The 15050-nt window shown below is 40.2% G+C and overlaps 1 protein-coding gene across 1 annotated transcript in view; it reads right to left on the reverse strand.

Moving 5' to 3' along the window:
• The window catches only part of csmd2 (CUB and Sushi multiple domains 2), a 340194-nt gene that overhangs the window by 57323 nt on the left and 267821 nt on the right, over positions 1–15050 (reverse strand). Inside the window, exons 40-45 of the mRNA XM_066674957.1 lie at positions 14773–14889; positions 14437–14646; positions 13054–13242; positions 5711–5888; positions 2055–2200; positions 1888–1968 (exon numbers count right to left, since the gene is read on the reverse strand). Coding sequence (XP_066531054.1) covers positions 1888–1968; positions 2055–2200; positions 5711–5888; positions 13054–13242; positions 14437–14646; positions 14773–14889 — 921 coding nt within the window. The remainder of the gene's footprint in view (positions 1–1887; positions 1969–2054; positions 2201–5710; positions 5889–13053; positions 13243–14436; positions 14647–14772; positions 14890–15050) is intronic.

Raw genomic sequence — 15050 nt, forward strand, 5'->3', positions numbered from 1 at the left:
TCAGCTCTCCGCTGGCCCAGAGCAAGCCACTTAGACCGGTTTAGACCAGTGGGGCCATCAAGAGCAGCCAAGCGATGACACAGACTTAATATTGGATTTAAGAACCTGGTGATAACAATGACTGACCAATTGCACATGCCAAAGCAAAGTGTTTTTCTCCAGTGAAATAGCAAGAAAGTGTTATTTTAGGACATGATGGAAAACGCAAACTGAACGGAAAACATCTCAGAATGTAAGACCATCAAAATGTGCACAATAGCAAAATCCCGTGAAACTTGAGTAACACTTTCTTTTATTAGCCAGGTAAATATGAGGCACAAAATGCCTGTGGTAAAAGTGCTGTTAACACTATAATGCTTGAGGTGCTCTAGCTATTAAGTTGATCAATGATTTATAATCTCTGAATTATTTGGTGTAACAAGGTGGTAAGCAAATAAACTACATTTCACTACTGTACATTTTTGCAGTAAAGTAATCCAGAAAAAATATCCTGTAGTTCCATCATTGCTTACTTTGACAACCAACATTCAGTTACATCGCAACAAAAATACTAAGAGTTAAGATTCTGATATTCTCAGGGCCCCAGCTACTGCCCTTTTTCAAACTAATTAGCAGAGGCGGCAAATTAATGTACAGAAGGTTAATATCTTTTACCAAATTTTGCTAACTTTTACTTAGCCACCTCTGCCCGTATGTACCCAGTGCTTTCCTTGATCAGATTTACACAAAATATGTGGCATAACAGTATAATTTAGTGCATTAAGAGTGTCTGTTTACGTCATTCATTCATTCATTCATTATCTGTAACCGCTTATCCATTTCAGGGTCGCAGTGGGTCCAGAGCCTACCTGGAATCATTGGGCGCAAGGCAGGAATACACCCTGGAGGGGGCGCCAGTCCTTCACAGGGCAACACACAAACATTCACACATTCACTCACACCTACGGACACTTTTGAGTGGTCAATCCACCTACCAACCGGTGTTTTTGGACTGTGGGAGGAAACTGGAGCACCCGGAGGAAACCCACGTGGACACGGGGAGAACACACAACCTCCAGGCCCCTGGAGCTGTGTGACTGCAGCACTACCTGCTGCGCCACCGTGCCACCCCGTGTCTGTATACTTACTACCCCAAATTAATATGAACTATGTTCTATGAAATATGAACTATGTTAAAACGTAGAACCTTGAACCTTCTAGCACTACCCTAACCCAAAATATATACGTTTGGACCCTGTAACACACACACACACACACACACACACACACACACACACACACACACACCTGTTTAACTGAGTGTAAAAAAGAACATTAACAAATCTAGCAAATTAACAAAATAAATTAAACATAATCTTGCTTATTTTTGCAAATCACTGAGAACTCCTTTTTTTTTTATTCTGCACAAACCAAATGGATTGTTAATTTTCCTAATGCTCCATAGGGAACAGAGCTCTGGCAATGAATTACCATATCAGCAGAGCCCTGTGGGATTTTTGTCCTGGCACTGAAGCAGATTTCTCCCCTTAAAGTGAATTCTGGAAAAAGAAGTGTGTTATTGCTGAGAGAGGTGTGTGACTGTGTGTGTGTGTGTGTGTGTGTGTGTGTGTGTGTTTGTGTGGGGTGGGGGGCTGGTCTGTATGTGTGTGGCTGCCTCTGCTATTCTGGGAACATTATTAATGAGAGGCGCTCAAGCCTGAAAATGAACTGGCAGCTTGCGTCTCTGTTCAAAATGTTCCGCTTACATTGGCACAGGCTACCATATCCATACAACACATGCCCACCACAGCCTGGGATGTTGGATATTACGGACTATATGTGTCAGCATGATTATGATTATGTGTGTGTGTGTGTGTGTACCATGGTGCAGACCGTATACACTCTTACCTATTTTAAACTCTTTGCTGGCCATCAAAATTTCTGCATTAGGAATGATGGGAGGCGGCAGACAGAACTGTAGCCTATAGGCTAAAGAGAAAAAGAGAAATCCACAGGGTTATAAATTATAGCTATGATCTATTTTAATATGAGTGACGATAAGAGGTCACAAGTACCTTGGTAGTTTATCTTGAAGAGTCCCCCTTTTTCAGAGTTGCTACGAAAACGGATGAGTATCTGATTAGAAGTGCTGCTGGGAGGCTCATTGGGCTCGCCCTCGGTGAACACGCCCAACTTACGTACAGTCTCTTGAGGCCCATCCCTGAGGAGACAGATTTACAGTAATGAAAATACAGTTTCACCTAATGCTACACCTATGATCATTCCATAACCTTCATTTTTTTAGGACACTACATAAGCTTTGTATTGTCTGGACATTCAGGCTTTTAACTTTGGATTTAACCAAAACAGATTGTGTGAAAGGTGCCTTGGATCAAAGTCCAGATCAAAGGACCAACATTAAGTCTGACCAGCAGAGGTGGTCCTGGTCTGTGGGTGGTTAACTGATCCAGTGGCTGCAGGAGCTGGACAATATAAACATGTAGAACAAATTCTGTCAAAAAAGATAATAATCAAGGAATAATTACCACCCATAATCAACATAATAGAACATATATAAATAATTAATAAGATTATAACGTCATTCTAAATATCTGCGAAGCAACCAATCACGTGAACACCACAATTGTGCATTACTGCACTGCAGAAACGGCAGATCCTGTAGACAGTCAGTTGGCCTGTTTTGTGGGCTGAGATGTATATGTCGTGGAAGCAGGACAAATGCTGTTGAGTTTTTGCATGTTCGGGACGAAGTCTATGTGGCGCGAGAACAAATAAATCTATTGTAAATCATCAGTAAACAGTTTTGCTGCTGTCCAATGAAAAATGTTGATCTCCAAAAAATAGTAACTATACCGGAAAAGATAAAAAAACCTTTCACTTTCAATGGAAGTCAAGGTAAAAAGATTTAAGTTTGGAGCATTTCTATTGGTCGATTCATCCACTTTTCACAAAATGTGAAGGACTGCTATTGTGTTCAAATGTAGCAAACTAAAAATGGACAAAAAAGGAGATACTTGTTTTCCATTGGACAGTGATGATTGAACACCTCTCTCCACACATAGATTGCACTGGTTTTTACATTTATGTCATACACTAGTGAGCATAAACAAAAGCTATAAATTAAACATCTGAGATTCTCACTGCAGTACTTCTGCTTTATCCCAAACTACACAGTGTGTTTGTATCTTACTTAAGATATATCTTGATTACAAATCAGTAGTAATAGTAGTACATAGTAAATTGCAAAAATGTATCTGCTCATAATTTTTTTCCAACATCCTTCAGACACACTCCCCTCTACCAAACAATCAATTTTAAGTGTCGGGAGATTCAGCCCATGTAGAAAACTCCTTTGGTCTGCTCGCTAAATTGCAGGGTGAAACAGAACTTATCAGACAATATGTATACAACGTAGCAAAACAAACTTTAGATTGGACCCTGGTCTGGATTATAATATGTGAAAACATGACCAAAACAAACAAACAAACAAATTTTTAAACAACCCCCCACACCCTCATATGGACCACCTAGCCTTTCTCCTGCTGCATTCCAGGCAGTTCCTTATGGATATGCTTCAGAGAATGTCAGAGTCTGTAAAGCTGTATCATAATGAGTGGATCCCACTCAATCTGAAGGACATAAACATTACAGCATTGTGTAATAAAAAACAAACAAAAAACCTTAATATATCCAAGGTGTTGAAATATGTGACTGGTACTGTACTCCCAGGGTATCTGGACATTTCAAAAGATAAATGCTCTTAGGTAACATGGCCTGCATTTACATAAATTGCTCAACTTTTTCCACAGTCAATAAGTTTCCTAAATCCTCAAAGGCAGCAATTTTAAAAACTTTGAGTTAGAATGCAGCCACTTGATTATTCTCCTGAACATCATGTACTGAGGAATCTTCAGTGAGGGATCACTGTCCCAGCCTTCTGTAAGTGATCACTAGACATGCGGAGTGTCTTCGGGGCCTTGCCCCCTGATCGCCAGTCCCTCAGTGCAGCCAGGGCAATTTGGCTGCTGCCAGATACCAATTTCACCCTCAGCCATTCAGCTTAAAAAGCGTCTGTCAGCGTGGGTCTGAGTGTGCACTGGAGATTACACCCTGTCCTGTCCATTCAGAACAGTCTGGCTGCCTGGCTGCCTGGGTAAGTGCTGGCTGGCTGAGCTGCAGCCAAGCTGCCAGGATAGAGCTTATCCTGGCTGCTGCAGCAAGCATTTTAACCACTGGGGAAAGGTACATTAAGTGATGTTTTACCTCCATTTTTCTTATAAGTAGTTTAAAAAAAGAATAATGAACTTTGGAAAAGGTAGAACAGTTAAACCAAATGGAATGTTTTAAGACAATACCATAACTTTCCCCTTGATTTAATAGTGGGAAAATGCATTTAGAACAAATCATATTATAATTTGATAGGAAATATTTTTCATTGTTAGCAAGTTCAAGTGGCATCCCATACAGTCTTTATGACTGTGTGTGTGTGTGTGTGTGTGTGTGTGTGTGTGTGTTGTGTATGTGTGTGCATGCAAGTGAGTGAGTGAGAGTGTTTGAGTGTGTGTGTGTGTGTGTGTGAGAGAGAGAGAGAGAGAGAGAGAGAGAGAGAGAGAGAGAAGGAGACATCCTTGAATGAGGGATGATTGGAAATAGTGACAGTGCAGAGAGCATCAGACACATGAGGGAGAAAGGAATTATCCCCTGGAGCAGAGATTCTGTTGCTCATTTGTCCAGCAACCCATCCAGGCACAGAGGCAAGAGAGTGAAAACCAGGTGGGGCAAGGAAACTAAACAAATGGGAAAGATTTTAAACGGATAACAAAAACGCATAGTGAATATGACAAACAACTCATTTCTCAGTTATTTGCAATTATTTTGACTTATACTATTGAAGATGGCATCATATGCTTCCAAGCAAACTAAATCTTTTGCTTAGCCTAAATTACAAGTGCTTTTCTTATTACCACATAGCTGTTTAGTCTCTTCTTATTGCACATATGGACATGCTCTTGCTTTCACTATTAAACTTAGTTGTGAATTCTACTGTCAATCTTTATGTTTCAGCTTGTCACAGTGAATAAATGTAATTATGTTTAAGTAAGGCCTTCACTGTTACTCAAACCAGTCCATGCACCCACTACATTTCAGGTCTGCACTATGCAGACACACGTCCATATTGTCCATTAAGAGCATTGAATACTTGAAATAGTACTGTGAGTTGTAAGTAAAACCGCAGAGAGTCTAGCAGGACCTAGCCTCTTTACGGAGTGGCTGGTGCCTTTCTATACTTAACACGGTTGAGAGTTGCCTTCTATAGCAGGAAATGAAATTTAACTGCCACATAAGAGGACCAATCAAAAGTCTACTATTTTGGAATGATATGCAGATTGTAGATAGCCAATCAGAATGCAACTGGCAGAATCCTGAGAAGGATATCTCTGCATACCAGGGGCACCTCTAAGTGGGGGGTACAATCTAACCTTAAACTTATCCCCAACCCTAACCTCCCACTTGCTGGTATCCACCTATGTACTGGTCTCCAACCTGTACGTCCCTCCCACTAGCTGATCTCTGGCCTGCAGAGATATAAACTTGAAAATCCAGACAGTGAAGTCAACTTAACGCACTGAAACAATCATCTGTGGCTGAGACTAAGTAGGACCTAAAAGCTAGTTATGGATTTTTCTTTAAGGCAAATCAGACAGCTTACCACACGGTGATGAAGTCATGGGGCCCATGAATCTGCAACAGGGTAAAGTTGAGGCGCACACCGAAGCCAGGGGCCACTGTGATGAGCCAGGTGCAGTCCACTGAGCTGGGGTAGTCCTCTGGGTAACCAGGAGAGAAGATGGTTCCATTGTCTGATGTAATATTCCCTCCGCAGGGCACTGTGAGGCAAGAACAGAACGAAACACACAAGCGAGACCATGAATAACGATTCCACAAAACCAGATTCCAAAGGAATCAGAGAGAAAAAAAATAAAAAATAGAAGCTTCTCTCTGCCGCTCCTTCCTTAATGCGACTCACCAAGGCCTAAGATTAAGTAAGAAAGCCTGTTAGCAAGCGAAGCCTGGGTTGGTATGTTCCAGTAAGATAAGGGCACAACCTTATCCTGGAAGGGAAAACACAGGACGGGAGGGAACCGAGACAGGGGCGGAGTGACACAGATACCCGATTTATAGACGGACCCGTTGGGTAATAGAACACGGCAGAACTCCTCCCTACAGAGTTTCTTCTCCTTCTCACTTCATCAGCTCCACACCCAACTCCAATCCAGAAATCCCTCTGCTAGGAACTGCTCGCAACTCACAGCCATTTTTGCAGCATTGCTGGGTATTTAAATGTTCCTTGTCCATCAAAAATCAAACCCCCCTCCCACGCCTGCTGATCCCATGCTGCCAGCTTGATTCAGTCCTGCTGAAGTCATGGGGAAATAATCAATGTTATTCAGCACACACATTAAAGACAGGCCTGGACTCACAGGCAGGGGTTAAATTGGAATTTGGAAGGCAGTGCAGCACTTGACAATTAGTGGAGGGCGGAGGCTGTGAATTAACAGGCAGTTTACTTTAAAACAGTTCACACTATAGACACAAGTTAGCCTAAATCAAGTATTTAAGTCATCTAGAAAGCTAACTAGCAACTATTAACAGATCTTCCCAGATCAGAGCGGCTGACAGCAATTTTGTGCATGCCTTTTTATTATTATTCCAAATCAGAAGTCTCCTGCTCACTGCACACTATAAAGCCTTAGATTTAGAAGAGAGCTCATGGGTTACATCAGGTTCCAGGTACTGGCCCCCTCCATAGACTTCACATCACCACATGCATTCCTCCAACAAAGCTTTGAACTCTGTGGATATTCAGTGGATCTCTGAATATCTGCGCTTCACCAGATGAGTACACAGTAAATTCACCAGTGTTAGATCAACACTATTAGTGTTAATTTAACACTCTCTCGGGTGAATTTACTGTGTACAGCTTTTACACATACTGACAAATGACTATTCATCTTATTAATTAGTAAGTGTTGAGAATTAGTAAAGGAAACATGTAAATGGCAAGAACATATTGATTTCTCGATGCATCACAGTATTCTGAAACCATACTTTAAGAGAATTTAGCACAACGTTGCCTGCTTTGCACATCTGCCTGCATTGACTTAGACATCGTGCAGACGTTTCCATGTTTAGACTGGACGTTCTTGTCAGCACATACTGGCTTTGATGTCTCAGTTGTTACCTGTCATGCCTAATTTAGGACACGCAAAGTGAGCCCTGGTTGGTTGCAGACTTGCAAATGGAAAATACTCCAACATGGCATAAAGTTGCCTTCTTGGACCAAATGATTTGCCTGTTCTAAGTCATTAAAACATCACTTCAGATGAAATATACTTATTGTGGATGGACATTAACACTTGTTTAACGAAATATAAATCACAAAAATAAATTTCAATTGTGTGCCATCATTAGGTACCGTATTTTCCGCACTATAAGGCGCCCCCGGATTATAAGGTGCACCTTCATTGAATGACCTATTTTAAAACTTTGTCCATATATAAGGCGCACCGGATTATAAGGCACATACAATAGACGCTACAGTAGAGGCTGGGGGTTACGTTATGCATCAATTAGATGGAGCTGCGCTAAAGGGAATGTCAACAAAACAGTCAGATAGGTCAGTTCAACTTTATTAATAGATTACAACCCAGCGTAGTTTAAGGTAAAACATGTAGTGCAATGTTAATATACCCCACATGGGGGGGGGGGGGGGGACTTTTCCTCGATTCAATAATAATAATAATCACAATATAGTAACACTCGAAATAGTGCAAAGCGATAACAATATATCAATAACTCAACGTTGCTCAAAAAAACAAATGGAAATGAAATATATATACCGGTATATATCCAGCATGCACCGCGTGTGGAAGAAAATGAAGTAGGCGGCTGCTTACCGTAGTTGCGAGACCTGTTGTGGCTCAATATTGGTCCATATATAAGGCGCACCGGATTATAAGGCGCACTTTCGGCTTTTGAGATAATTTGAGTTTTTTAGGTGCGCCTTATAGTGCGGAAAATACGGTAAATTTATTTGTTGTTACTACAGTATAATGCCCATATGACAATTATATTTAACAGCAAGAAAATGGGTGGCAATTATATTCAAAATTAATTTAGTGTAGATTCAGTGAAGTGAAAACCTAACAAAAGAAGCTAAACTGCCAAATGTGTGTATAATTTTTGTATACGATAAACAACAATAATAATTTTCACCTTCGCATATATAAATAAATTTAATAAAGGAAAAAGGAGAGAATGCTCACCCTGAAACCCCAGGTAAGTGTATTCCGTTATTAGTGCTGATTTGGTATGGTGTTCAGAACAACCATCAGGCTTTTAATTCCCTAAAATGGGTTATTTAAAGTGTTATGATTAAAACACAGGCTGCGACTCTGTTCCAAATACACAAATATATTTAGTGCATAAGTGTCTCTAGTGGAGGATGTACTGATTGATTCATTATGTTCATGCATTATATTAAAAAGTAATTACATTTACATGTTTTTTCAGCAGTTCACCTGCAGGTATTTTCTTCCTGCTCATACTGCACAAGTAGCCAATAATCTGATTGTCTGAGCCCACCTCTAGCAAGCAACAAAATTGTGTGCCCACTCAAGCTTGCAACTTATTGGCTTTTTTTTCTCCCTGCTATCACCCTGGGCGTTGTGAATATGATCCCGTCAGCCATTTATTCCACAGATCACACGGGACCTGCGGACAGACCTGCCTTGTGCAGAACTCTACTGTGGAGTTCTTAAATACAGTTATTACACCTTAGTTCAGAGAAATAGTGGGTGCTTGGCTGGTAATGAATGTAATGTTTTTTTGACAGATTTGGAAAACCCTTAACACTACATTTAGTCTCCTCTTAAATATGATTAAACGGCCTCTCATTATAAAAGTGTGTGAAATACATAATGAAATGATTCCGTTCATATTTATTCCACTCTGTTTCCCCTTGAGCTCCTGCACCCTGCAAAGTGTTTGTGCATGGGGAGTCATTTCATTAGCAAATTAACACTTTAAGACAAATGGGGTGTGCCACAACAGGGAAAAGCATTCCTGTTCAAGGTACAAATACTCAAGGACTAGAAGACTGAAAGACCTTTAATAAGTTAAAGGGTCACAAAACACTGTTCCTGATTATGAAGCCATAAGTATACATTTGTTTGAATTGGTGGTGTGCAATATTTGTATAACAGAATATCTAATCCTGCACCATTAATTCATCTCCTTAAATTTGGCTTCCTAATCATTGGACTGTTAGTTATGAGGTTTTCTGCAACTGGCCCACCATACTTCACACGGCAGGACTCTAGAGATTCCATGGGCATATGTATTAAACATATATACAACCATATGTTGTTTATTTCTTTCATTGTTTGCAGCATACTGCTGGTATTTTGGTTCCGTTAAGACCCTGCTCTTAGGCCTCCAGTAGACACTCATCTCTCTTTGAGCACTTATCGCATTCTCTCACACAATGTGGTCTTCCTGGCTCTCCTTCCTCAATTGCACCCTCTCCTTGGTAACTTCTCACCTCACACTTTCACTTCCTTCTCATTTCTTTGTTAATCCCTAATGCTGTGTGCCCTCTTCCCTCACCTCACCTGCTAAATGAAGTATTGATCAGGACATTGATTAAAAAGTACACCACGCTAGCGAGCAGAAATGTGCAGTGATGCTATTGATTGAGGAAGGGTGGAGAAACAGCACAGAGTTGCAGAGCTACAGTAAGCCGGCTTGCTGACTTTGGTGCTGAATCACTGGAGGAAGCATGTGAAAGAAGTGGAGGGGGGCTACGTTAGGTGATGCAGGCAGGTGTGAATGTGGTGGTGAGCACTGATCACACTTGTAATGCACAGGAAAGAAGGCCCTGTACATGATGTTTGATCTGTTTGTTAAGTGAGAGTGAGGAAGAGGGTGGTGCTTGGGGCAAGATCGGTGTTTGTTGATGTTCTGCAGCCATCCAAAATGTCATTCAGTTCTTAAGTGCTCTCTAACCACTTCTAAATAATTCTGTTCAATACTCAAAGACCAAAGCAAAACACTGGAGCTGCAGTTATGGTCTAACTGTGCCAATTGACTGTGATTTCTCTGAACTAAAATACTGCCATCCTTTCTTTGGCTGGTAAAAGCGTGCTTTTATCTAAGTTTGGATATGCTGTGCGTCATATGTCTCCTTCCAGCTTCATTTGGACACACAAGGGTTGTCCATTACTGATGAAAAAATTATCCACACTGCAAAAGGTCTAGAGAAGATGCAGCCTAGCAGCTTCGGATGTCAGCCTCACTCTAGTGGATGACTAATATGCATAATAGCAAAACCTTACATTTTTCATGGGGAAATGATTTAACACATTCATGTTTAAAATGTCTTAATGTCTTACAAACATTCTTCCAGTTATGTGAATTCAGATATGGTTCACATGACCTGATTTTTTAAACCCAGTTTATTTCCTCCTCATTTTAGTTCTTCCATATTCCTAGCAGCTACCTAGGTCTACCAAGCTAAGAGGGTAAGTATGTAAGCTTGTTCTGCCTCCAAGGCATGAATGCATTAGAAATGTTAAAATGCATGGAATAGAACACTAACTGCCACTGCATCAGCTGACAGGACACCATGGTGACTTGCATCACACAGTTTCATGCAGAGAAACAGAAGCCCATCCTAGGATTCATGACGAGGGCTATAATGCTTTCTTATACTATTGGCCATGAATGTCTGTTGGAGATCCAGCTGCCAACTACTGAAAATAAAGCAAACTCAGAGGTAATATATTGCTTTTGGATTCAGGGCTCTTATAATACAACGGATACAACCACATCACTAATGTAAGTTGTGATAGACATTATCATAGACATTAAAATAAACGCAGTGATGCATCACACTAATTCAGAATTCATCAGAATTTCTTTCATTTTGTAGTGAGGTCAAGACTTCACAAATATCCAGGTGGTATGTGACGCTAACCCAAAAACATGAAATAACATTTACATTTAAACAAAACAAAGCTATTCAATTTTTGAAAGTTAAGGTTTGAGATTAGCCATCTTGGATTCTCTCACATCCCTGTCCTGAGGGTGAAGTTCTTTTGAAATTATAGCAGCCTTTGCCTTTTTTCCCAAAAAGCATTTGTATCTACACGCCGAGCGTAATGCTGGCAGGCTGTTTTAAATGATCAGAGCATGGCACAAAATATTTTTCTCTAAACATTTTTCTTGCATGGTCGAGGGTAGCCTTGTATATTTTTGTACAATTCTCTCCAGTTATGCTTGCTCATACAACCCTGCTCCAAAGCATAGTCACCTGAATTGAGAAAAAAAGACACATAGAGCGCGTCCCCAAATATCCTTTCTCTCTGCTTCCTATTCACAAGGCCTCCCACCACATAACTCAGTGTTTGTTTTACTTGCTGTATTGAAGAAATAGAAAATGAGTGGAAGAATTTAGTCTAAGGACAAAGCATACGAATGAGGGCCTATTTCTCTTCCTCTACACTCTGACTCAGAAAGCAGAGATTAGGTGATGCTCCAATCCTGAGAAATGAAAAAGGCTCATTCAGGTGGTTTACCTGAATACCCTTGCATAGCTCCATTTACACAATGTTTGCCTATACACCTCAGACCATAAATATGAGAAATACATGTGAAATAAATGTTCTAATAAGTAAGTAATAAGTTCTAATAATAAGTTCTAGAATGCCTTACATATCCAGCCTAATACATAATATTTTCAGCGATGTAACAAGGCTTCATTTTGGTCCTAATCTAAGAACTCAATTATTTGAATTAAACTGATATTGTGGTTGGGTGGCACAGTGGCGCAGCAGGTAGTGTCGCAGTCACACAGCTCCAGGGACCTGGAGGTTGTGGGTTCGATTTCCGCTCCGGGTGACTGTGGTGTGTTCTCCCCGTGTCCGCGTGGGTTTCATCCGGGTGCTCCGGTTTCCTCCCACAGTCCAAAAACACACATTGGTAGGTGGATTGGTGACTCAAAGTGTCCGTAGGTGTGGATGTGTGTGTTGCCCTGTGAAGGACTGGTGCCCCCTCCAAGGTGTATTCCTGCCCAATGATTCCAGGTAGGCTCTGGACCCACCGCGACGCTGAACTGGATAAGCGCTTACAGATAATGAATGAATGAATGTTATTCTGGTTAGCTGAAAATGTCACAAGTTAAACAGAGCAAACTGTTTTCATAAAGAAGCCTGAGTGCATTTTATGAAGCAAACAGTTAAGACCAAGGGACATCAAACCATGGGCTGTGGGCCGTATACAGCCTGCTGCTTTTATTTGACCAGCCCCTTTAACCACAACAGGAATGCATGTTGTCTGTCCAGTGTATATCTTTGAACTAAAAGCACTAATATTAACTCTAGTGATTAAAATATCAGTAAAAACATAAAAATTGACCATTTCTTACACTGGCATTTTGGGGGGGGGCATAAAACAGAAAAATAAAGCGTAAAAAACATAAAACTGTGTACATATAATGATCTACACACTGCTTTAGCAGAAGGGAATGTATCTAACATATCAAACGAGCTGTTATGGCTGGTTATACCTACCATTAATTTGACCATGTATTATATTTAGAAATGTAAAAAAAAGGGGAAAATGGAGATTTATAGGAAAGATTTTTGAACAGGAGGACAGCAGGAAAGGGTAAAATACAGAAGAATCCTGGGAGACATGGAAGGGTTGACAGGTATGCATTAGTTAAAGATTTTGAAACCTTTTCTTTTCCATATAATTTCCTATGTTTCAGCAGTCTGCTACAGATTCCGTACAGTAATAACACTCCTCATTACATCATCATGATTAGCCTGAATATGTGGCTATAAGTATATTTAAATATCTCCAAATTTTTAAATGTTTAATTTAAACCAATAATGACCAGATTCACACATTATTAGCCATTTAAAATAAATTTATTTTTGGAAAAACTACAGTAATTAATAATCCTTAAGAAATACATAGGTACTATACCTTCGCAGCGAGGAAAGGGGTGGTCCCAGTTGCGGGTGGTACCATGTTGGCAGGTTAGAATCGACTGCCCTGTGAGCTGGTAACCTGGGTAGCACTCAAAGGAGATGGATTGTCCTACGTTGTATCCAGCACCCACCACCACACCGTGGCGAAAGGGTTCAGGGTCTGGACATTCTTGGAGCTCATAGGCTAAAGGACAAAGATAGGCAGACACAAAACCAATCTGAGAAGCCCATCACAACACAGTTTGTCAGAGTGTTAGATTGGACTGCTGTCTGTAATAATGTTTTTTTTTTTTTTTGTGATTGCACTCCCGATCGATATGTGGCCTGGAACCAGAGAGAGAAGATGCCTTTTTTTGATAAGCAGAAAAGGACTGACGGAGAACAGGAACTTTTACAACATTCAGAAGTTTAATTCATTTCAAAGTTTTAGCATGGGAACCTTTGAAACATCTGAACAGCTTTCAGCAGTGGAGAAGCTTTAAACATGTGCCCTGAAAACTGACTCTGGGCACAGTCAGATATAACAGACCTCTTAAAACAACTGCACATTCAATTCAAAGACTGCAGAAAAATATACGTGCTGTTTCCCAGGAAGTCTTTCAAAATGGAGCCCATGGCTATCTCTCAACACTGGCAAGTTCTCATAGTTCATTTTTAGAGGATGAAACTATTGTTGCAGATATTCTCTGCACTCAATTGTCCTCTCTGATTCTCCATACGTCAGTCCGTCCATTCTGAATCTTCAAAGTACACTTCCAAGATATTTGAAAACCAATCTGGCAGATGCTGATCTGACTGAAACAATCACTGTTCCCCCACCAAATTCTCCTCCAAATGCTAAATAAAGTAAGCAAAGATCCATGGAAGCAGGCAGCCTGGGGATATAAATCTGACTAGAAGAATTGAATTCTATGGATCACAGCATCTTTTGTGAGAAATAAAGCATGGAGGCACTGCAAAAAGAACCAGCACTGAATATAAGGTCTGATTTATATGCTAATGTTCACATAATTATGTAAATACTGATAGTGCATTTCAATTTCACAAACGTTTATTGAATTACAATATAAATTCCAGCACCTATTACGGTTCTCTTTTCAGAGATAAAGTTTCATTTTAGAGACACTCTTATAAAGGCACAGGAGCCTGTCAATATATAACTGACAGAGGCAGTTCCTCCACCTGACCAACCTCATATGCAGCCTTCTAGATGCAGACACTATATATATATATATATATATATATATATATATATATATATATATATATATATATATATATTTTTTTTTTTTTTTTTTTGACAGTTTTATATATATTTTTTGACAGTGATCCAAAGTTTACTGCTAATTAAACCCACTTAGGCACATTTTCTTTTTACCTTGATAATCAAATCTGAATCCTGGTTTGTTCTGAGAGTGGTCACTATGAAAATACACCGTTGTTTCATGGGACGTTGTCAGAAGAGATGTTGGCACATCCTGCCCACTGAATCTGCCAATCACAGTGCTGGTGTCAAAAGGGCCATTCCGGATCTCCAGGAAATCATGATTGGCCTCAGTTGAAAAATTGAGAAACTGAATGTGGGCTCCTGTTTAAATGAAATGTAAGGCGATTATTAGCATTTTTATGACTGTCAGCTCTATTTCTGACAGGATTCAGAATTCCATTCTTGACAAGATTGCCTTCACACATTGTTCAATACATGTGCCCTTACCATAGCCCACCGGGAGGTAGATCCTCCAGGTGCAATCGCTGTTGCTAGGGTAGTTTCCTGGGAAACCAGGGCTGAGGATGGTTCCTTCCATCTCCTCTCTGATGCCACCACATTGTGCTGCATGAAAGTGGAGTAGAGAGAAACATAAAGAAAAAAAAATAAAGTATTATTTGCCCACAAAATGTCTTCCTTTTACTAGGGCTCAGGGCATATAGTGGTTTGATGAAAATTTATGTACAAATAGTGGTTTCATAAAGGTTCAGCAAGTAATTGAAATG

This window comes from Hoplias malabaricus, chromosome 6 (assembly GCF_029633855.1).
Source record: "Hoplias malabaricus isolate fHopMal1 chromosome 6, fHopMal1.hap1, whole genome shotgun sequence".
In the NCBI taxonomy this organism is placed as follows: domain Eukaryota; kingdom Metazoa; phylum Chordata; class Actinopteri; order Characiformes; family Erythrinidae; genus Hoplias; species Hoplias malabaricus.